The sequence below is a fragment of the Agelaius phoeniceus genome, chromosome 11 (genome assembly GCF_051311805.1).
Source record: "Agelaius phoeniceus isolate bAgePho1 chromosome 11, bAgePho1.hap1, whole genome shotgun sequence".
Taxonomy (NCBI): domain Eukaryota; kingdom Metazoa; phylum Chordata; class Aves; order Passeriformes; family Icteridae; genus Agelaius; species Agelaius phoeniceus.
The window spans coordinates 20,189,861-20,213,393 of record NC_135275.1 but is presented as its reverse complement, the minus strand read 5'-3'; the positions used below and the strand labels follow the sequence as shown (position 1 = coordinate 20,213,393).

At 44.9% G+C, this 23,533-nt stretch overlaps 2 protein-coding genes across 2 annotated transcripts in view; one reads left to right on the top strand and one right to left on the bottom strand.

The window, feature by feature from the left end:
- CNTN3 (contactin 3) overlaps window positions 1–2,308 on the top strand; it is a 104,781-nt gene extending 102,473 nt beyond the window's left edge. The window contains exon 21 of the mRNA XM_077184599.1: window positions 406–2,308. Coding sequence (XP_077040714.1) covers window positions 406–509 — 104 coding nt within the window. The 3' untranslated portion in view covers window positions 510–2,308. The remainder of the gene's footprint in view (window positions 1–405) is intronic.
- The window catches only part of LOC143695006 (uncharacterized), a 165,016-nt gene continuing 141,731 nt past the window's right edge, over window positions 249–23,533 (bottom strand). Inside the window, exons 4-11 of the mRNA XM_077184600.1 lie at window positions 12,752–12,842; window positions 12,324–12,416; window positions 10,736–10,922; window positions 6,125–6,353; window positions 5,939–6,034; window positions 5,219–5,340; window positions 3,007–3,063; window positions 249–2,871 (exon numbers count right to left, since the gene is read on the bottom strand). Coding sequence (XP_077040715.1) covers window positions 5,996–6,034; window positions 6,125–6,353; window positions 10,736–10,922; window positions 12,324–12,416; window positions 12,752–12,842 — 639 coding nt within the window. The 3' untranslated portion in view covers window positions 249–2,871; window positions 3,007–3,063; window positions 5,219–5,340; window positions 5,939–5,995. The remainder of the gene's footprint in view (window positions 2,872–3,006; window positions 3,064–5,218; window positions 5,341–5,938; window positions 6,035–6,124; window positions 6,354–10,735; window positions 10,923–12,323; window positions 12,417–12,751; window positions 12,843–23,533) is intronic.

Sequence of the window (23,533 nt, the reverse complement as noted above, 5' to 3'; positions counted from 1 at the left end):
TCTTCACGCCCGTATGCATGGCAAAATCCATTCTGCTGAACTGGTAAATTGGTATTAAAAATGGTACCTTTTTTACTTCTTCTCCTTTTTTTTTTTATTTTTATATAAAACTATTACCATGAAAGCAGGCTCACAGAATGATTAAGGCTGGAAAAGATCTCCAAGATCATTGAGTCTAACCTTTGACCAAACACTGCCTTGTCAGCTAAACCAGAGCACCAAAACCATTCATGATCACAGCACCTCTGTAATTTTTAAATATTTACTGTATTATTGCAGATCTTTAGTGCTTGTAAGAAAAAATTACAGTAATTTTTGCTTAGCATCCAGGAAGAGTGATAGTGTGGCACAGCAGATACTTCTGCTTTCATTTAATCCTGAATTCATTTTTTCCTTTGTCCACAGGTATGGATGCAAGAGGTTCTGGACCATCAGTCTTGAGTATCTTCAGTGTCTCCAGCTTCTTAGCAACAATATTTTCCTTGACCCTTAATTCTGTGTTGTGCTGATATATTTGCATTTGCTGGGGAAAAAAAAAAATTGGTTACTAAAGTGCTTTTTTTAAAAAAAACTGCAGTAGTTAATGCATGTTTTTTCTTCTATCCTGACGTGTTTTTAAATTCTTTATATTTCACTGTAAGTTGAAGTAAAAATACCATGTAAAGTTTAGCAAATCCTTTAAAAAGGAATCTAAAATGCCTTAATACTTGAACCAAAGGAGTTTACATGTTACATACTTCAGATACAGTGTAAGAGAGAGGGGGAGGGATGGCACTGTGAGGTCAGGGCGATGAGGGAGAGTGAGGAACAACATTTTTGCAGCAGCCCTGAATTGTTCTGGGTCTGTTCTGCATTGCTAAAATGACATTTGACATGGAAAGGATGAAATCAGAGCTGTGGCTGTTACCAGCTGGAGTTTAAAGCAACCAGCACATGGCTGCTCCCAAGGCAGTGCCATCACCCTGCAGTTTGGATCATTTCCCTGCTGCCCTAAATGGAAAGAAATCCCAAAAGAAATCTCCTTCACAGAAATCCCACCTGGAGCAGGGCAAAGGCAGGGCAGCCCCTGCTGCTCCTGAGCAATGATCTCCCAGCTGTGATTTGAGATGTTTTTGTGCTGCTTCTCAGTAAATTCTGAAATTCGTGTCCTCATCTCCCCGCCTTGCCTTCCCTGGCCAGGTTCTGTGTTCCCAGCCAGCCTCTCCCAGCCTGAGGGTGCTGTGCTGGCCCTGCTGCTGTGTTCAGGGCTGGGGTGCCCAGCTGGCAGCCCTGGGAGGGGCAGGGCACCACCGTGGCCTTGGGAGCAGGGACAGCCACCCCCTCCCTCCTTCCCTCCCTTGTGGCCTGGTGCTCCCACACCTGCAGCCCCAAATTCTGCCCATTTCTGTGCCACAAACACCCCGAGTTCAGTCTTACAGTCAGACCTCTCCTTCCTGCTGCTCTTGAACCAGTTCTGAACTCTTCCACCTGCTCTGGCTCTCAGCTGCGCCCCACTGCTGTCACATGAGTCTGGGAAGTTCATGGCAATAGTAGGATATCAAAAAAAAAAAATGATACAACAACACTTCAGACTTGCTGTTGAAGAGAAATCTGTGCTTTCTTTCATGGCAGTAAATTAGAGATACATTCAGCCTGGTCCATTTGACTTCTAGAGTTGTGGCTTCAGTCAAATCAGCCTTTTTAGAGAGATCACAGCATCCCTGTTCACATGACATAAAGCATCATCTCCTCTTAAAGACTGGGTTTTTTTAAATTTCACAACGCTATTACAACACACAGAAGTACAAAGGGAGAACCAGGATTAATAAAATTATGGTAGCACTTTGGAAAAAAGTACCTTGATATGCATTCAGCTGGCAGATGAGCTCCAGATGAGACAAAGTGCTGCTGAGGAAAGCAGGAGCTGTAAATACTGTACATAGAGAGCTATAAATGAGTTTAAAATTAGTTGCTTTTCCATGTGGCTGACCAGTGTTGTTTTCAGACACTTGCAAACAGGGGGGTGGGTGGGACATGGAAATCCAGGTGTTCCTAGTGAGTAAATAGTTCTATTTCATGCAACAAAGGGTTACTCTTTCTCTTGTTTCACAAAATTCTAGTCCAGGTTCCTGTACTGCCCATTTTTCATGCACTTACATTGTATTATTACTTGATTTCTAGTTCTATATCTCCATGAGATATGTACCCAGTACCTTGTTTCATATTGAAAAGGTTGAAATTTATCCTTGAACTTCCAGTTGTGCGTGTATCCTATGGTTATCTGTATGCATTCTTTTCTATGGCTCTAATAAAATATTTATTACATTGAGGGATAATAGAATATCTCAAAGTTATTGCTTGTTCCTGTTACGTATTTGCACATGTTGGGGGTTTAATACATCTAAAAATGGTTGTGCTCAAGCTTCTGAGCTCCTCCTCTGCTTAGCTTTGCATCAGGATGGGCAGAAATCCACCTCCATTTCCCATCTGTCCAATCAGGCTGGTTCCTCTTCCCTAAAGTGGAAAAAACCCCCACTGTAATTACACTGAAGAAGAGTTAGTTTTTTATAATAATTTATTCAGTGTATCACTATTTAGCATTAAATTGCAGGTCCTGAAACCTTTTCCTTGGGCACAGCACAACTATTTATTTTAAGCTTTTAAAGCGTGGGTTCTACCTGCATACTGGGGAGCTGATCCAGATGCTGCAATAAGGGTTAATAATGGTCCCAACAAATCACAATTATGTGCTTACTCAAGAAAAATTATTCCACTCTTGTGTGTAAATCAGGTTTTTCCTGTCAGATGGTTGTAGGTGGACACTCCTGCCTTGCTCTGCCTCCCCCAGTGTCCAGATTAATCTTCCTTTAAACTGATCTCTCTTTCTTCCTCCTATCATGTTAATGCAGCTCAGGGTTATTTGCATTAATAGAAGTGTCTTGGTTCTCCAGTGGGTTGATGAAAAACAAGCTGGCATTGGGAAAGTGCAGGAGGAGAAGGTGGAGAGGCAGTAAGGGATATTCCTACCTCTTGCAGGCATTTCCAGAGCAGCTCCTGTGACCATCCCAAATTAGCAATTCAGTCCTGGGGGGGAAAAAATAAAAGGAAGAAAATTAGTAATGAAAAATGTGACTAGAATTACTCACACAATGAGAACTGCAGGTGGTGGGGAAAGAGGTTCTGCCATTCCACTGGACTTGGGCTTCCCCAAATAACCAGCACTTTGTCACATCAAATATTTGAAATCTCATAAGCTACAATGGTAGGCTTCAGTCATAGTTCGTAAAATTGCATTCTTTTCAATTCCCCATCCAACATCAGAGCTGTGTTCTAAAGCCTGAATTTCTCAGAGGTACTTGGAGTAAGAATTTCTTTAAAACCCAACCTTTCCTTTGAACAGTTTACTGTGGGATATGTTACAAACATGCAGGATCCTCTATGAATACAAAATGAGTTAAAACCTAATATCACTTCAGGCCAAAGAAATATTGGAGATCTCTATTTTCTACTTAATTTGCCTTTTAGTGGTGGCAGGCAGATGTGGGCAGTGCCTGTCAGGTTATATCTGTTATGTCTTAATAACAGGCAATAAAGCAAGCTGTCCAGCATGAGGGAGTGCATTCATCTGACAGCTCTGTCTGAAATAAATAACAATGGAATATTGTGAAAATAAAATGAGTTTGTAAACAGGCCCTGGCTCTCTTAGGGGAAACAACTGCCTCGATTGTTTTATGCTAATGCTGTGAACTGCAAATCAATAAAAAGGGATGTGTTCAGCACAGACAGAGCTGAGTGCAGCTCCTGCTGCTTTATCAGGGCTGATGGATGGAGAGAGGCACTTGGAACCTGGGAGCTGCCAGGGATGGATGGGCAGCACCTTCAGCAGCTCTGGGAGCAGCCCTGGCCTCTGGGAAAAGGGATTTCCTGACAATGCCGCAGCTCCCAACCTGGGGCTCTGAGGAGCAGGGAGCAGCCCAGGAAAGAGGACAGAGTGTCTCATTTTCCAGGCTGAACTCACAGAATTCACAGAATTACAGGGTTGGGAGAGACCTTCCAGATCATGGAGTCCAACCCAGCCCCAGAATCCCAACCAAACCCTGGCCCCCAGTGCCACATCCAGGCTTTGTTAAACACCCCCAGGCATGGGGACTCCACCACCTCCCTGGGCAGCCATTCCAGAACTTCATCACCTTTCTGTAAAAAACCTTTTCCTGCTATCCAACCTGTATTTCCCTTGGTGCAGCTCGAGGCTGTGTGCTCTGGTTGTGTCAGTGCTGCTGGAGAAGGAGCCCAGCCCCAGGTGAGCACAGGCACCTTTCAGCTGAGCTGTTCCGGCTGGCTTGGACTCGATGATCTTGAAGGTCTCCTCCAGCCTGGTCATTCTGGGAATTCTGTGAACTCCTTCTCAGCAGCCTCAGCAAGCTCTGTTGCAGTTATTAAAGTCTTACCTTTGGCTTGGAGGTGTTTCCAGAGGTGGCTGACAGTGGGATGCCCCATTGCCACCCCTGGGCATCCCCTCCAGGTCAGTCCTGTGCCAGCTCTGCCACTTTCTCCTGCTGGCAGGTGCTGCCAGAGCCAGGGGACTGTCCTCTCAGAGGGCTCCAGGGTGTCTGTGCATGAGTATTTGCCAGAAATACAGCCCACTGTGCCTCTCAAATAACCCTGCACCAATCTGGGATCCAATTCCCTGTTTTTTCCTTCGTGCCAGTGGCTGTGGGTGCCAGTCCTGCCCTGGCTCTCAGCTGCACCACGGAGCTGCCCCCAGGAGTTTGGTGTTTCAATAGAGACTCACCTTTCCTCTGGCTGGTGTTTCAATATGAAACACTCCCAGCTTTCCTCTGGCTGCTCTTGCAGAGCCTGAGCTGCCAGGCTGCAGTGTCTGCAGTGCCCTCGTTGGAATTCATACCCTGCTCTTTGCCTGCTCTGGGTCTGAACTCTGTTTTCAGACTTCACAGTTTGTGCAAGAGAGTGTTTTAGGATTAGAATTTCACAGGACCTTCATGTGCATCCTTCCTTTGTTTTTTTCCATCCTTAAGGGTCAAGAAAACGTCATAAACTCAACTTGGAATTCAATTTGTTTTCTGGAACTCCTCACTGATCTTTTTGAGGTCAGGAAGTGTCTTTGAGGCTCTTTTATTTTTTTTTTTACCAAATGCACAAATAAAGGAGACAAGCCTGTAACCCCATGCAGCATTTCTGAGACACTTTCTTCCCAATGTACCCAGGATTATTTTCTTACCCTTTAAGAGCATAATTAGTCCTGTGAGGCCTGGACCATGCCTGCTCTTCGTGCTGTGCTCTCCATTCCTTCCCAGCCATTAATTCCCTTGTGGGGGGAGAACATCAAGGCACTGGCAGGGGCTGAAAAAGGAACAATCAAAAGCCTTCATTGGAGCCTGTGAAAGGATGCAACCTCAGGATGTTCATTCACTCAGCTCCTGACAATTTCAACTCAAAACAGCTCCTTCCCAAGATGGGGTCTGGATGGGCAGGGAAGGTGTCCCTTGGGATTGCTGGCCCTGGGGGATCTCTCTTTTGTGCTGGAACACAAGCAATGATCTCTCACATCGGGTAAAAGCACCAAAAAGAGTCAGAGAAAACAGGGGAAAGCCCTCCCTGATGACACAAAGAATAAATCACTTTCCCAGCACCTGCAAAGGAGTCTGAACAGGACATGTGTTCAACAAGAATTTCCCTCATTAGCAATCCAAGGAGGGCCATGCTTAAGGCAGACAAATAATTTAATTTTTGTCACACTTCCTAACATTGCCACCAAACTGAGGCATTTACAGTCACCCTTGTCACAACACTAATTATCTATTTGAATAGCAGAGCTCTCTGCTGATTGAATGAGTTCTGCAGTGAGAGCAGATCATTTCAGCAGCAGCATCTGATCGTCATTACTTTTTGGGTATAGGATGTAAATAGACTATCATGATTAAAAATATGGCTTTGGTACCTTTTCAGCAGCTTCAGATGAGATTGGGGAGCTTCTGCAGCAGCCAAAAGCATCAGTTCATGGTCTGGAAAACAATGTCCTGGGGGTTTCTGTTGCCTTGGAAACGTGAAAAATAAAGCACCATTAATTACCAATTTTCAAGCAAGCAGTGCTGAGGGCCTGATCCCAGGCTAATGAATCCCTCACCCCAATTTCTGTAGCCCTGGGCTGATCAATCAGCCCTGCTGAACCAGGGCAGGGCTGAGGCACAGCAGCTCTGCCAAGCTGATTCCACAGTGGCACCAGGAGGCTCCAGGCAGACACTCCCAGGGCTGTGGTTCCTCTTGCCTTCACATCCATGGCCTCAATAACATCTTCAGCTGGTTGGTTTTCATAATAAATGCACTTTTTCTTCAAGGAGGTACTAGCAGAAGGCCTGATAAACATCCAGGAAAACATATATGCAAGCTCTATATAAATCCCATATATATGTATAAATAAATAAATAAATAAATAAATAAATAAAAATATATAAATAAATAAATATACATATAAATATATATAAATATATAAAAATATATATAAATCCCATATATATGATATATATATTTATATATTATAATTTTATTTTTATTTCTATATTTTATAATCTATACTTATTTATATATTTATTTATTTTTGTATTATTATTTATATATTTATATAAATATATATATTATTTATATATTTATTTATGTATTATTATATATTATATACTATATTAGATACAGTATATATAACATAATATATATAATAGATATTATATATATTATATTATGTATATATATTATTTTATTTATTTCTTTATTTATATATATTTTCTCCACATAAAAACCATTCTGTTAGTCCTGGCCACTGGCACAGAACCAGGAGTTCAGACAGACCTTCTGCTGTCCTTCTACCCAAAATACTGCCAAAATCTTTACTGTTACATCTTCTGTATAATAACAATTTTAAGTGGAATTAAACGTTTTTATCTACAGACTACACGTGCTCTTTTTCCTCCCTCTAGTACTGGTGCTTTGGTGCTAGTTTTATAATTAGGAAATATAACTCTGTATGATAACTCTGTGAAATAACTCTAATAATAGATAACTCTGTGAAATAACTCTAATAATAAATAACGCTGTGAAATCAGTGAAACTGGAATCAGCCCCTTCTTATAGGAGTTTGAAGTTGCCATAAAAGTTTCTTTTGGGAATGCTCCACCCCCCTGGCAGCACAGCCCAAAGCAACCAGTGAAAAGTTTAGGCACAAAAAGTATGGAAGGATAAAAATAACTGCAGTAATAAAATAACTCCAGTAATTCTGAGATCTTGCCCACAGCACAAGGCTGGGGCACAGCCACCTCCCTGGAAAAGCACCACTTTCATCTTGTATCACACTAAGCAAATGCTATTTTTATGTTGGTCCCAGTTATTTTAAGCAAAAATTTGCTTAAAAAGGACACTGAAAGACAAGGTTTTCCTCTGGTGAGCATCCACTTCTAAACGAGCTGGTTACAGCAGTAATTTGGAGTTCTCTTTTCTCTCTCCAGTTTTTCTCAGGACTAATGCCAGAGGCAACCTCTGTGAATCTCCTGACTCTTTCTGGAGGTTAAACTGGCTACAAGAAAACCAGATCAAAGGGAAAGAAAAACTTTGTTTGGGAAGCACAAAAATATTTACACAACACAAGCTAAGCCAGAACTCCTCATTTCTACCATGCAGACATGCTTGTAAAAAGCAGGTTAAAAATTGGCCATTTTAAATTCAGCTGGGGAGGAGAAAGGGGATTTTATAGCTCATGTAAGAGAAGAGAGACAAGGCTGGAAATCAGTTTGTGATGCAGCTAATTGAAAAGATCCAGGATTTCCAGGGTTTCCTGCCTGGAGGAGAAGAATCTCTTGGAGCCATTTTGATGCACAAGAGGAAAAGAGAATGAAGTTTCCCACCACAGACTGACTGGGAAATGGCAGCCAGAAACAACTGGACTGGAGCAGGCAGAGCTTGGGAAGCAAGACAAGAGCTTTGTTTCAACCCCCTGTGAGCTCCACAGCTGCAACCACCAATTTGGGCAGCAGACTATTAATAGAACTCATGAGAGATAACACAGATTGAACTGGGGCTGGCCACTGCAGTAAAAAAAAATCAGAGACATTTTTTTCATGAGATATTTCTCAAGAATTCACCTCTTTTCTAGCCAGCTCTGGTAAACTCAGACAAAATGGGGAGTTCAAAACACTTATTGATATTTCTTCTACTGAGTTCATCATCTCTCCTCTCTGATGTGCTGGAACCAAACCAAACCATAAATGTTTTGATATCAAACACCCACTTGTGCCTGCCCTGGGAGGAGAAGAGCTGTCCCTTCTGCACTTAATTAGCTGTCCTCTGGGAAGGAAGGAGAAAGGCCATGCTCTAAATGAGAGCCATCATTTGGGGAAGGCTTTCCTCAGAAGATGAGAGGTCTGGGATGCCTTGGAGCTGCCAGAGGCAGAGCCCATCTGTGCTGGGCGGGCGCTGCCAGAGCTCAGGAGTGGTCCATGGTGGTTGTTCAGATGGAAACGGTGACTGAGGGGTCAGAGTGCTGCCATGTGGGCATGGACACCCTGAGAAAAGCCCCCTGGGAGCCAAGCATTGCCCCCAGCCCCTCCTTGTCCTTGAGCACATCACTCCTGCTCTTGGAATTCAAGAGGAGATTCTGCAGCTTGGGCCACTTCCCTGCTTAACTGGAGTTTGTGCTACAGAGTGTGGGACAGGGTCAGGCCCCTCCTCAAGGGGTTTCAACCAAATATCTCTTGAATTCTTGAAGCCTCGTGGATCAGAACTCTCCCTCACACCTGGGGAGCCTGAACACCCAGCTGCATATTTGGGATGAAAGCCCAGATTTTGGAGACCATGGTTTGATCTCCAGACCTGGATCATCTGCTAAAGGGCTCCCTTACATACAGCCACAACTTCAAGACTGAATTGCTGAAAACCAGGCTTAAACCTCAGGTTTTTTTACCCCAGTTCTATGAAGTTTCAATTAATTTCCAATATTCCACGTGCTCTTTTCTCCATTCCCAGCCCAGCTGAGGTGCAGCCATCTGAGTCCTGCATTCCCAAAGCTGCTCCTGACTCACTGCCCTGACTGGGGGGGCAGCACAGGGCTGGGACCAGCTCCCAAGGAGGGCAATTGCTGATGGAATTCATGGTGTCTCCTGTGGCCAAAATAACCAGACAAGCTTATAAATTTAAGCAAACACTATGAGGGACAATATGCTTAAAATGTTGGATTATAGGGTAGTGGCATAGAATGGGGAAAAAAAATTGAAATTAGAAGAGAATAAAAAAAGAATTAGAGAAATATTGAACATTTTGTCTATTTCGCCTGTCAATAATGCCTCATGTGTTGCTGTAAGGATTCAAGAAAGGTTGAAGGAAGGTATTTGAAGTGCCAAGAAAACGTTATTTGTTGGTGAGTCCCACCTGCCCAGCAGCTGCTGTACATGGGCTTGAAGGGCATTTTTCAGTGGTGATAAGGAAAAAAAGCATTTGAACAGAGAATTTAGGGTAGAAAAGACTTTTAAGATCATCAAGTCCAACCATTAACCCAGCACTGCCAAGGTCACCACTAAACCACGTCCCCAGGCACCACATGGACACCTCTGTTAAATCCCTCCAGGGTTGGTGACCCCACCACTGCCCTGGGCAGCCTGTTCCAGGGCTTAACAACCCTTTCAGGGAAGAAATTCTTCCTAATATCCAATCTAAACCTCCCCTGGCACAACTTGAGGCCATTTTCCCTCTCTTATGGCTCGTTACCTGGGACAAGAGATATCTATTTCCCACTCTGTGTAGAACACTGAATTTTGTGAGCACGGGAACTCAGACTCAGAGATGCTCCGATGATCAAAGGGCACTGGAGCATCACTGCTCCAGAGGGAAAACCTTCCCCTGCACACCTACGGCAGGACAGGACTCCTGGCTCACAAATTCAGCACTTCTTCACTTAAACATGAGGACAAATACATAAAACACATATCCAGAAACCTGAGGGAGCGAGGGGCTGGTTTCTCCACACGCCAGCAGCAGAGATGCTGCCGATTGCCAGGCTGCAGATGGACACTGCATTTAGAAATTAAACTGTAAGTCACTGGTTGTTGGGGCTTTTTTACAGCATCAGTCAGGTTTTGTGTCTGTGGGAAACTTCTCCTCAGAGAGGCTCTTTTCACAGACACAGCAGGGATGGAGGCAACAGCACGAAACGAGAGAGCTTGAAAGGCAGCGGCGGCGTGCTGCAGGAAGCCCAGCATTTGCATGTTAAGCTACATCTATTCCCTCAATGCTCAGGCACATGAAAGCGAGCCTGGGCTCCTGGTTAGCAGCAGATCTGTTCGCTGCAGCCTGAATTTAAAGGTCAGGGATGTTTAGAGCTGGGGTTTTTTTGCACTCAGCTGGAGCAGGGGTGCAGGGTAGGCACCGTGCAGGGACAGCGGGGCACGGTCCTGTCTGCAGCACTGGGCCTCCACTCAGCCCCTGTCTCCCAGTGCCAGTGGCCCTGCTTCACTGGGATGTTGTAGGAGAGACATTTCTCTGATACCAGTGACCTTAACAAGAGCTTTTCAGCACTTGTCAGGCTCTGACAGCTGAATCCTTTTAGGCACGTAAATGCCGCGTGAGTGGAAAGCAGCCGAACGGAGCCTTTCTCCCAAAAACACAGCCCTGGGGGAAGTATGAGACATTCAAACTCAATTCAAACCTGTCTCATCTTCAGAAATTAAGCTGATTTTTCACCAGGCTGAAGCTTTCCTACCTGACATGGCAATTCTGCCCTTTGGCTTCTGCAGGGGCTGGCAGGGCTGGCACCATGTCTGCGGGCACGGGAGATGCTCTGCTCTGCCTCCCGCTGCTCCTCATCCTCCTGTGACTCTCTGATGAACAGCCAGGCATGACAGGGTTGTCATCCACACCCCCGAGCTCCCCAGGATGCTGTTTCCTGCCTTGCTTTGGCATCCAGGAGCGGGAGATAAAGAATAAAATGATGATCCTTGTCATCGCCTTCCAAACGAGCAGCTCTGATGTGCAGCGTGTTTGAATAGTCAGGGCAGGGGCAGACACACATGCTGGATTTACTGAGATAAATGTTGGTCTCAGCTGTTGAATTCCTGGTGCTGATGAAGGCTGCAGAAAAATTGTGTGTATGCAGAGTGGATAAGAGATGAGGGCTTGCTGTTGCCTGCCAATAGATAAAGGACTGGAGTGGCTGCTGCTTTGTTTGGGTTTGTGATTAGACTGATATGGCTCATGTCTTAGAATAGGTGAGCAATTAAACAGCAATACAAGCCAAGATCCTTGGATTCACCTGAAATGCCCTGGGGAGCTGGTAGGGAAGGGCCCCTGCAGGGACTGATCTGACCCCAGAACGCAGTGCACACCCTCCAGAGGGTTTTTGGTTCAGCTCTTCTGGACTGGCCATTTATCTCATGCTGGGGAAGTGGCCCATGGTTCCATCTCCTCTGGAGAGGGGACACACCTTCTGAAGCCACAAGGGAGGGAGAGGTGGGCACAGACTTGTCTCACATCCACCCAGGCAGTGAGAGAGGAGGCAAATCCCCCTCAGATCTCCCAGCCCAGCTGCACACAGTGGCATTTAAAAGGCCCCTTTCAAGCCCCCTCACCTTCCCCTCCCACAGAGCTGAAGGGAAGCCCCAGCAGCATCACTGGAAGGTGACTTTGCCTTTCTCAGGAGCCCTGGAGGTCCCTGCCCAGCGGGCGAGCTCGGCTCTAGCTCCTGAGTGTCCCCCGGGCCCTGGGGACAGGCAGCTGGGCCACTGGGCCACCAGGCTGCCCAGCAGGGCACAGCAGCCCCTGGGGCTCTGCCAGACTCGGCTCCTGGCCCCCCAGCTCCCCTGCTTGAATGCATTTGTGCTTGGCTCTGCTGCCTCCACAAGCGCTGCTGGTGCTGAGAGCGTCGCTTATCCCAGTGAGGAGCACGACAAAAACTGCTGGGGCTTTGTTCTGGCATTTTTAGCTACTTGCTGTATGCAAATTAGTCCCTTCTCTTATTGCTGGAGTAAATTTTTTGTTACTTTTTGCCTGTAAACCACCCACCCAAGGGCAGTCTGCAGTCCCTGGGCATCCCTTCAGGACAATCGATATTGGGCACTGTGAAATCTCAGGGATTTTCTCTGCCACCAGCCCCAAAGCACCTTGAGAAATTCCAGGTGTCTGCCTCCCAGAGTGCCACTGCAGCAGGAATAAATGTGTCCATCTGCCACACAGCCTGGACAGGCTCTGCTGAAGAGGGAGGAAGAGGGAAGGAGATTCTCCTTTTCTCTCTCTGCCTTCAATAAATCCACACCTGTCTGTGGCATCTGATGCTACTTGCATTTACCCCTTACCTGGTCCTTTTGTCTTTTCCTCTTCTGGGACTCCAATCCTACCAAGGACAGCTGAATTCCCCAGAACTCTTCTCCTCTTCAGCTCTGTCCTGTCTGTGGGGGTTGCATTAAGTTACCCAAATTTTACCTCTGCAAGGTAGAGCTGATCCCTCAGAGGGGATGAGATCAGTTGTAGCTCTCAATGACCACCTGAAATGGAGGTTTATGAAATCGCAGGTAGTTAGCAAAAATTTCGAAATACAGGAAAAAATATCTGAAATACCTATGAATGAAAATATTGCTGGTTACATTTAAATGCATTATCTCATGAAAAATGTGGTCATACTCCATTTAAACATGTGACTGTCTCAGGATTTAGTGCATCTGCTGAAAATTTTCATTGCAAAGATAAAAAAAAAATGTAAAGGCTTTGAATGAGAGTTGCTCACCTGTAGCACCCTCATTTGGGCTGTGCTCAGCTCTCAGGCACCAACAGCTCCACATCCTCCAACACCAGAGTGTGGAGTCAGGAAAGGTTTCCTTTGGGAAGAGTTGGGAGAAAAAAGCTGAATCACAGGTATGGTTGAGTTGGGAACTCTAATGTCTGCTTGATTTTGGGCACATTTGTAATTCACGTTCAGAATTCAGTTATTTACATAATTGACAGGAATGTAAAAGCAAATAAGATAACAGAGTGAAAATATTTGTGGCTTCTTATGGCAGTAAAAGACAACTCAAAACAGCTTTAAAGATGAAGGGCAACTTATTTCCAGATTTAGAGCTTCTAATGGTCTCAAAAACACACACTAACTAAATCAATGAAAAGTGAATGCTGGAGGCACAATACAGAACATTCTGGAGTACCAGACATGCAGGACCAGAGTCTGAACTGGGAATTCCTGTCCTGACACCACACAGCCTTTGGGAGGTCACAAGGAAGTCAGAAAATGTATCTGACTCCTTTCCCAGTCCCTGCCATGGGCAATGGAGATCCCAGCCCACAAAAAGGGCCCTTCAGTGAGCACCCACCTGTTCCTTTCCTTACAGGCATAGGCAGCAGGGCAAACAAAAGACAGAGCTGGGGGCTGATGTGTGTTCTGCCTCAGTCCTCCCACCACGCCTGCTCTGGTGAATGGAGGAGCACGTGGGGCTGAGAATTACCAGGCAGGTGTTTAAAAGATATCTGTAAGCAGTTCTGCTATAGTCTAATTAGTGCTCTAATACACATTACAGTGCACAGTCATCATTATTTCCTCTTCATTAGCTGCTGAAATATAATGCATCTTAAAAAAAAAAAAAAAAAAAGAACCCATTTTCCTTTTTTTTAATTAAAAAAAACCCCAAGAGCCTGTTTCTGCCATTACCATAACAAAGGCAATAGGAATATGATTAATGCATCCATCCCAGCTATGTGCATTGTACATTAAAGGCACCAGCTCAGCCTAACATGAGCTCCCACACTCTAGGCCACACTTGGTAACATTCACACTTGCACCAAAGGAAACGTTTGGAAAGGAAACCACAGAAGAATGAATCTTTTCTCCTAAAAATGCAGAATCTTATTCTCTGCAAAGAGGGAGGCCACAAGCCCAGCAGAAGGCACCCAAATTATTCAAGGCACGGTCTGAGAGGGACAGGAGCTCTCTGTCCTGTGGTCACTCTGTGAGGGCAGTCAGTGCCAGCTCTGCCCACTTTGGGCTGTTTTGGTGCTGATGGCTCTCTGTGCCCCAGCAGGCAGCTCCAGGATGCAGAAACTGCTGAACTGTGGCCATTGCCCCCAGCTCCTCAGAGGGACTCTGCAAGAGCTGCAGGATCCTGGCAGTCCCACACATCCCAACGCAGCCCTGAGCCCCAGACACAGCCCAGGAGCTGCTGTGCCCAAAGGCCTCAGGAACAGCTCCTGCCTTTGGGCATTCCTCACACAGACCCCACTGGGGCCACCTGTGCCAAGGGAACACCTCTCCAAGCCTGGGGGCCAGGATTTCTTGAGTGGTCTGTGTCAGTCAGACCCTGGGGTGCAGCACACTCCCTGCAGAGCCTTTGGGATAACCTGGGGGATTGGGTGGGAGAGCAGGGACCCAGCTCCTTTCCTCCATGCCTGTGCACCCTGGACACCCTCACAAGTCACCACAGCATTCTTAACACAAGGCATCCCCTTTTCCACTCCAAATTTAATTCTCCATCAAAGGTTGGAAGAAGTCAGGATGAACTCACCAGAGGGCACAACAGCTGAAGAGGGAACATTTTTCTGCCTGCTTGGCCTCTGACAGCAGCCCTTTAATTACAGCAAGTTTTCAGCAAGTCCCTGATCATGCCCAATCCCCCAAACTCAACTTGAAGCTTCTCTGCAGCTCCACTCTTCACCTTCTGTGACAGAGCAATGACAGATGCTCCCAAACTGAGCCCTTACGAAACATAGCCCCACATCTATAAGGAGCCTTTACTGCAACAACAGATTTTACTCTTCCCCTAGAGATCTTCAGAAATCTGGCCAATTTTTAGATTAATTCAAGCTCTGGGGGGGCAAGAAAACCCCAAAGGTGATGCTGCTGATGAAGCTGGTGAAGCAGCAGACATCAGAGCTGTGGGGCAGTGCCCTCTGAGCTGCTCTGCTGCCAGCAGCCAGGCAGGAGGGGATTCACACCTCGAGCTAAAAGGAGTGAATCCAGCTGAGGCTCAGGGGTGTCCCAGCTGTGCCTTGGTCCCTATCAAAACCTCAATCAGCTGGAAATAGCCCTGGGATTTTCTAGTGATGTTTCTGGCCCTGGGTTTCCAAAATCCCCCAACACAAAAACCAACAGCCCCAAGTGATGGATGCCAGGGCAGGGAAAGTTTTGTGTGGCTTCGCTTTAAAGACAGGGGAGCAGCAGCAAATAGGTTAAACAATTTAGCCCAGGTTGTTCAATAAGTGCTTTGCAGAGCCTGGGTTGAGATCTGGAGATCTTGTCTCCTGTTATCGACTTGATTTAACATTGCTGGAAACACCTTAATTATTTTGTTTTGTTGTTCCAAAGAGCTGAGCATAGGAAATAGTCTAAAGCCCTGTGCAGTGCTGAAAAGAAAGCTTGATGAGATTTTGTTTCTTTTGCTGAGAATACAAAGAGCAAAAGGTTGAAAGTAGTTGGGCCACTGAGTTCTCCTGGTTTGCTTTTACAGGTTGTTTTTCCTTATTTTCATTATTAATCAAAACCACTCTGAAGTTTCCTAAGGAAAAGGGTAATGGTGTCAAGAAAATTTAACATGTGCTCGAGATGAATTCAATGCAGCTCTATTACCTGTAGGTCAGCTTGTTTTTTCTTTTAGAGACAAGTTTACATCTCAGCTTAGGGAAACTATTGAACCAGGCACAACAGGAGCTCTGTGCTGCTCCTGGAGCCCCGTCACAGGAGCTGAGGAGTACAGGAGCTTGATAATGCTTTAATGCAGCACAGACATAGCATTTGATTTCTATATTGATCACTCTGTACACAATTAGTGGAGTAAGTGCAAGTTTACAGCTGGTGCAGCTCCTTGCTCTTGTTTTTGGAGTGAATAAAACTGACTGAAGCTGAAGTGAGGGGAAGCAATCACGTTCCCTGACCTCAGCAGTGACATCCAGCAGCAGTCATGAAGCACAAAGGCTTTTTAAAACCATGCAGAAGCTCAGTCCCTTCCAGTCATGCTGGCTGCTCTCTCACCTGTGATTTATGATTATTTTAAATAGATGCTTAAAAAACCATGATTTTAAAATATTTTTTAATTGAGGTTAACCTCCAGCTTTAAAAAGCCAGAGGAAAAGGACTACTTGCTGAATTTCAGTTCCAGGCACTTTTATATTTGACAGGTAAAAATTGCAAAAAATATTTCATGCATTTAAAGGCTTTTCTTCCTCTTGTTCAGATATTTATATGGTATTCTAATTGCTGATTACTCAACAGACAGAGGTAAATGTCTTTCACCCCAGAGACTTTTGAAGATGTTATTTTGACACGTCCACGCAGACCAACACCCACTCAGCACATCAGGATGTAACTGCAAAATCAATTAATTCAACAGCTATTTCTGCAGCCTGAAGTGTAATTACCCATGAAATGTTGATGGGTTTCAGGATAGCAGAAATTCATCATTTATGCTTAACCTGGCTTGCTTTCCCCTCCCTCCATCCCAGAAGCAGTGCTTGGATGTTCAGGGAGAAATGATGGATGCAGGTGAGTTGGGTCTCACCCACTCTGGACCAATTCAAGCCCTTTTACCCCCCAGCAAGGTGAGGTGGAGCACGGGCAGCCCTTCCAAAGCCCACCAGAACCAACACCCAGCTCCCTCCCAACAAAACCCTCAGCAAAGCCTCCTCCTTCCCTTCTCCCACCTCTCCTCTGCTTCTCCTGCTGCTGCTGGAGGCTGTTGCTGCGGATGAGGAGTTTCCTGCCTGCCCTGCAGGTCTGCAGGAGCCCTCTCCTGCCTGGATGAACACATGCTTGCCCAGCAGCAGCTCCACCACAGCCCCTTCCCACCTGCAGCACTTCAAGGGCAAGCCCTGGGATGAGGCTTTCAAAACTCCTCCACACCCCCTGCACGGAGCTGCAGCAAGGAGTTGGCTCCAGTTATGGATGCTGGATATTACCCACAACTCTAAACACAATAATTAATTCATTTATCTCCAACTTACAGTAGCCTTTGTATAGAAAAGTGTTTTACAGTTGAATAATTTTAATTTTTTTTTTTTAGCTCTATGTAAAACAGGCATCATCAGTATAATCCTTAGAATCTAATAATGATTCCATCAGTGTAAAATCATTATCCTTAGGCAAGAAAGAAACCAATTCAATTATGATGTTGGTTGAAAAATCGAGGGTGAAAAGTTGTAGTACATATTAAACTCGAGGCTGGAAAAGTTGTAGTACATATTAAAATGGTTACTACAAAATTTGTGCATCCAGGCTAACAAATGCTAATATGTTCTTTTGTTACCTTCTAATTTATATGATTCATGTAAGCCCGCAGCAAGAGAAACTTGTTTTAAAATTCATCTACATTAAAAAATAGCAATGCAATGAATTGTAAAGTTATTAGCATTCATGTCTAGTTGTGTTATTAAGCTGTACACATCAAATCGGGTACTACAAGTACAGAAATGTCATAATGAAGTAGAACAGCATTTAATCAGAAGAATTTCTAAAGGTCATCAGAGCATCATATAAATTCATCCATGCATGACAGCACTGTGAAATAAATAACTGCAAGAACACTGCAAGAATAAACTTCATCCTGGGAGCTTTGTTTCAAATAGTAGAAGAATTAGCTGAATTTCATGCTGAGAGAACAGCTAACAAAAAATACTGAATGCTGGAGCTTTAATTAATGAAAGCCTAATAAGAGGCAGATAAGGAGTTTTCCACAAGGGAGCTAACGAGGTGTGCTCCCTGATAGTTTCCCACCACAGCTGATCTCAGACATCTCCCTACAACTCAGAGCAAGTGCTCAGCTCTGGTTTTTCTTCCTCATTAGCCAGATGAGCCCTAAATGATTCCCTTTAAATAACCAATGATTTGTTAATATTTTTGCAGTCATAACAACCCTTTAAGTGCTTTAGGATGTGTATCATAGGCCTGACAGCTGGCAGCTCCAAGCACTGGAGCCTCTTTGATGTCTCATGGCAAGGCAGTGACTGGGATGCTCCAGCATGGCCAGAGCAGATGCTGTGGTGGCCCAGGGCCAGGCCCAGGTACCTGAAACCGTGTTGAGGTGCACTTGATCTGCACAAAACATAATTGATTTCACTGGGAAGCCTCCCAGAACAAAGCTCAGCTCTCAGGGATGAAAGGCAGGGGCTGGGGCTGGGAAGGTGCATTCCCACAGCCCAGGAGGGCACACAAGTGTGATGAGCCAGGCTAAATCACTAATTCATCAAAGGCTGCTCCTCAGCCCTGCATGGATCTCTGGCTCTCACCTCATTAGGTGTCCTGGCAGAAAAAGGAGCCCTGTGTTTGCAGCTGCTCCCCAGCCCTGGGCGCTGCTGGTGCCAGAGGGACAAGGGGGATGAGGAACTTCCCCTCTTGGAGCGGGCGCTGCTGGGCAGGACCAGGAGCCCTGCACAGGGCACCCCATCCTTTATTCTGTGTGAACAGGATCCCTGGTATGCTTTAAAGACAAGGACTGGGGGTTTTGTAATTTTAGTTCTGTGCTAGGATTCAAGCAAGCCTTGTTGCTCCTGCTGCAGTAGCTGTGCTGCCAGCAGAGAAAGCAGATAAAACACTTTTCTACCTCCATGGATTTCAGCAGGACAAAACCCCAAGCACTGAGTAGCCCTTAAAATGGATGTCTCAGCTTTCTCAGCCTAATTGCAAGTGGGAATTTCTCACAAAGCAGCCACTCCTCTCCTGCTGGTCCTCCGAGTTCCTGTGTGAATCCGTGCTGGCCCTTCCCCTCTGACAGGAGCACCACAGCCATGGAAGACTCCTGGAATTTGGCACTGGAGCAGGGAAAAAAAAATACAGATACTATATATTTGTACAGTGAGAAACCAGCTGGATCATCTGTGTGATTTTGTGCAGCATCAAGAGGAAAAATGAACATGCTTTTGTACATGTCAGACTGATTTGGAGAACCTGCCACTGTCCCTGCAGAGAAATGTTTGCTTGTCCCCTGTTTGCTCCTCAAATCACACAGAATGAGCTTGGTCAGCACTCCCTCCTCTCCTGTCCTCTCCTCCTCAGCACAGGGCACTGGTGACTGAACCTACTGAAGCCTCAGATGTGAATTCCCTTCTCCAGAGCAGTTCCTCCTCTGGGGACCAATGCCAGAATCTCAGACAGTGGGTTATAACCTGCTAAGGCAGGACATGCCTCACTGGCAAGCACACACAGTGTGTCTCACATTACCCCTTTCCATATTCTTATTTCATATTCCCCATCAAGAGAATAATTTCTTCTATTTTTCTTCTTTTTTTTTTTTTTAATTCTAGCAAATTACTGCAAAAAGCAAAAGACAACTCCAGAGGCTCAGCACAGGCTCATGCATCATTTTCATATCTTTTTTTAATTAATTAATGTCTGCTCTGAATGAAAGAATTTATAACCACTCTCAGGTTTCCCAAGAAATCATCCTAGCAGCATGTTTACTGAATCAGCAGGAAAAACGAATAAACAAAATGAAATCAGAAAAGAAAAGCAGTATCTAAATGAAAGCCAGAGGAGCTGAAAAGAACCATGAGATTATAATCTTAAATTAAAACCGCAGCGAGGGCAATATAAAAGATATTCTAATCACTACATCCAATTAAATGGAGTAAATCACTAAAGCATGTTAAGTGCCTTAACTATTATAATAATTAAGAATCAAACAGAAATCAAGCATCTCTGAAAGACTGATGATGCACATTAGTGCACGGGGAATGCTGGCTCCCATTTGAATGCAGAGGAAGAGCAGAAAACATTTCCTGGTGCCCAGGATAGCCAGGGTGAGAGGGTGGGGGTCCAGGAGAGAAAGCAGATTAAACACTTTTCTATCTCCATGGAGGTAGGATAAAAAAAATAGATAGATAGATAGATAGACAGATAGATAGACAGATAGACAGATAGATGATAGATAGATCGATGATAGATAGATAGATAGATAGATAGATAGATGGATAGATAGATAGATAGATGGATAGATAGACAGATGATAGATAGATAGATAGATAGATAGATAGATGGATAGATAGATAGACAGATAGATAGATAGACAGACAGATAGATAGATGTAGATAAAGGTAGATAAAACACTTTTCTACCTCCTCCCAGTGGGAGAAGGGGTGTCCCAGAGTGTCCCTGAGGTGACTGCACAGGAGCAGGGTCCAGCCCTCCTCCCTCAGGAGGGAAGCCAACAGGAATCTGATGAGAACTCCCACAAAACCATTATTCTGAGGCTCCAGGCTGTGCCAGCAGAGCTCTCTAAGTTTTGGTGTCTCACTCCAAAGCATGAACCAGAAGCAGAGAATCTTGGTTTGGTTTGGGTTGGGAAGAACTTTAATGGCCACTGAGTCCAACCCCTGTGCCATGGGCAGGGACAGCTCCAACCAGGTCAGGTTGTGCTGTCCAACCTCATCTTCCACATTTCCAGGGATGGGACACCCACCACCATCCTGGGAAACTGTTCCTGTGCCTCACAACCCTCACTGTAAAACAATTCTTCATTAAACCCAGTTTAAATCGACCTTCTTTTAATTTAAAACCATTAACCTCGCCCTGTTGTCTCTGCTTCCCGTGGCTCAGGGATGGCACCACCAAACCCTTCCACAAAAATGTGGATTATTGTCCAAATCCACCCAGCAGATCCTCAACCCAGGGATAAAATGCAGCAGAGGCAAGAACCTGAGGATCATGTACAGCTCCTCATTAAATTACAGACAGTGATGCTCCTATCTTAAATCCGTCTGAGGCCGTGCATGGGTGAGAGATATTTTAATTAGCAAAATTAGCAACCAAGAAGTACAATTTAGTCACAAGATTTATCTGCAAGTGGTAATTCCCCAACTTTTCTGCAGTAGCTGGGGCTAAGCCTATTGAATACAAAATGGAAACAGTGAACACACACAAACCTCATTGATGACTTCCCTACTTCCAGAGAGGTTTCATAATTTATTTTTTTTTCCAATTCGGATCATTCCTGCTTAAACAAGAGCCATTTTAACTAAATCACACACAGCTGGGATTTCCCAGCCTTCAGAAAGACATGCTTAATATTCCAGGATAGCTGAAATCAGGTGAACTCTAAAATTAGAGTCAAAAGTGAGCTGTCTAGACAAAATGTACCCATATTTGGGGAGAATAGCTAAAGAGAGAATCCAGGGAGGAAAACTGGTCCTGCTGGAGTTCTCTGCTGCATAAAGAGGCCCTGGAGGGCAGCAGGAGGTGTTCAGGAGATGCGGTGAGCACACCTAGGAGGGATCATTTGCACTGTGTTTTATCATCTTTTCCTAATAATGTGGAGAGTTAATTCAGCCCCTTTGCCCTGCACTTCAGGAAGGAGGAATAGTATTTGAATAGTATTTGAAGAATCAAGACATGCTGAATGTTATAAGTAGGTTTTTTAAACCCACAGTTCTCCCTCTACTTTCATTTTGCACACTTGAAAGATGGTAGATGAAAAACTCACCGAGAAAATACAAAACTGAACAACTGAAACATTGATTTCTTTTTTTTCCCCCCCCATTCTTCTTCATATTTGTTTTCTTTGTAAGAAAAACACATTGAAGAGCTCAGTGTGGGATTTCATGTCTACCTCAGGGAAGCAATCCCTCCCACACCCTTTGTATGGGAGGGAAGGGAATCCAGCAGCAGCGAAAGGCTGCTCATTGCAGCAAGGAAATAACAACTGCACATTGAGCACAACAATCCATGCTAAAACTGTACAATATCTGCAGTGTGTCTTGGTCTGTTTGAGAAAGAAAAGGGAAACCTGTTAGGGAGGGTTCCAGGCTGGTCTGACAGCAGGGAAGGGTTTGGAGAGAAATACGAGCAACCTGCAGCCTGCAAGGACCGGGGCACCACTCAGCCAGGACCAAAAGTTTAATTAACAAGGACCAAAAGTTTAATCAACAAGGACCAAAATTTTGATCAAGGACCAAAAGTTTAATTAACAAGGACCAAAAGTTTGATCAAAAAGGACCAAAAGTTTAATTAACAAGGACCAAAAGTTTAATCAAAAAGGACCAAAATTTTGATCAACAAGGACCAAAAGTTTAATTAACAAGGACCAAAATTTTGTTGAAGGACCAAAATTTTGATCAACAAGGACCAAAAGTTTAATTAACAAGGACCAAAAGTTTCATTAACAAGGACCAAAATTTTGATCAACAAGGACCAAAAGTTTGTTCAAAAAGAACCAAAAGTTTAATTAACAAGGACCAAAATTTTGATCAACAAGGACCAAAATTTTGATCATCAAGGACCAAAAGTTTAATTAACAGGGACCAAAAGTTTAATCAACAAGGTGTGACACTCCCAACACTGCAATTCCATTTGCAATCTCACTTTCAAGAAGCTCGTTTTCCCCCAGTCCACTCATAATCACTTCTTGGTCTTCAACCACAGAACTATTAAAATTCCACAATGTTGGGCCAAATGCAGGGAATTTCATTGGCAAAACTGATCCTTGAATCCTTCCTGTGCTACACTCCCAAAGCATAACCTGCTCTAATCCTGGTGCTGAGGCATCCTGGCAGCCTTCAGCTCTCCCAGAAACCAGAGGATTCCCCCCAAACTGTCCCTCACCATCCCCCAGAAGCCATTGATGCTGAGCCCTATCCCACCATCAGTTCCTGGGTCCCTGCACAAATTCCAGGTGGAAAATGCTGTCCAAGGGCACACCCTGCACTGAAGGCAGGAGAATCCAGCCCTGGCTGCCCCTCAGGTGTGTGGTGGCAAGGGGTTTAAAACCAGGCAGCAGCAGGCTCCTTTCCAGGGCAGATGGAACACTGACACCTTATCAAACGTGTGTTCTGAGCTGGAGCTTCCAGCCCAGCCTAGAGCCCCACTGAGAGGATTTACAGGATGATGCTGCATTAAAAAAACTGCAAGTTAAAGACAAAAAGCAGCAACAAAAAAGTGCCAACATTAAGCCAAAGAGGCTTAGGAGAGGAATCCCTTCAAAACAGATGCCCACAATCCAATTCAGACTCTCTCAGTTCTAACACAAAAAAATTGCAAACTACAATGGAGAAGAAAATCCCAGAGCCCTGGAGAGAGTCTTGGCCTCCGGTGCTTGTGCCACACCACGAGTGAGGCTTTTAGGGTTATTATTCTGTACTCCTTGGCTTTTGGGGTTATTGTTCTGTGCCTGGGTGTTCTCCCCAGGTACCTGCTGCTCTCCCAGTTGGCCAGAGTGATGCTCCAGTCCCTGCTGTGCTTCCAGACCCCCTGACCACTGTGGCAGGTGAGTTCAGCCTCCCCTCCCAACCCTCCTCCTGCATTATCTGGATCAAGCCCTCAAATTCTCATCCCCAAGGATTTCTCCAGCCTCCCAGGCCTTTCAAACACTTCCTCTCTCAAGAGCCTCCACTTATCTGTGAGAATATTTTACCTTTCACCACATAAAGCTTAGATTTCTCTACATTTGAACTTCAGTCTGCTTTATTTTATCTTTTAATATATCTCGGTGTCTTTTACAGTTCCTGGTTATATTATTATGCATTTGAGCAGGTCTCCCCTAAGGAATGACCTTATCTGTGGGTATTAAAGCCTGACAGCTTTCAGCTGTTCTTTTACTGCTGG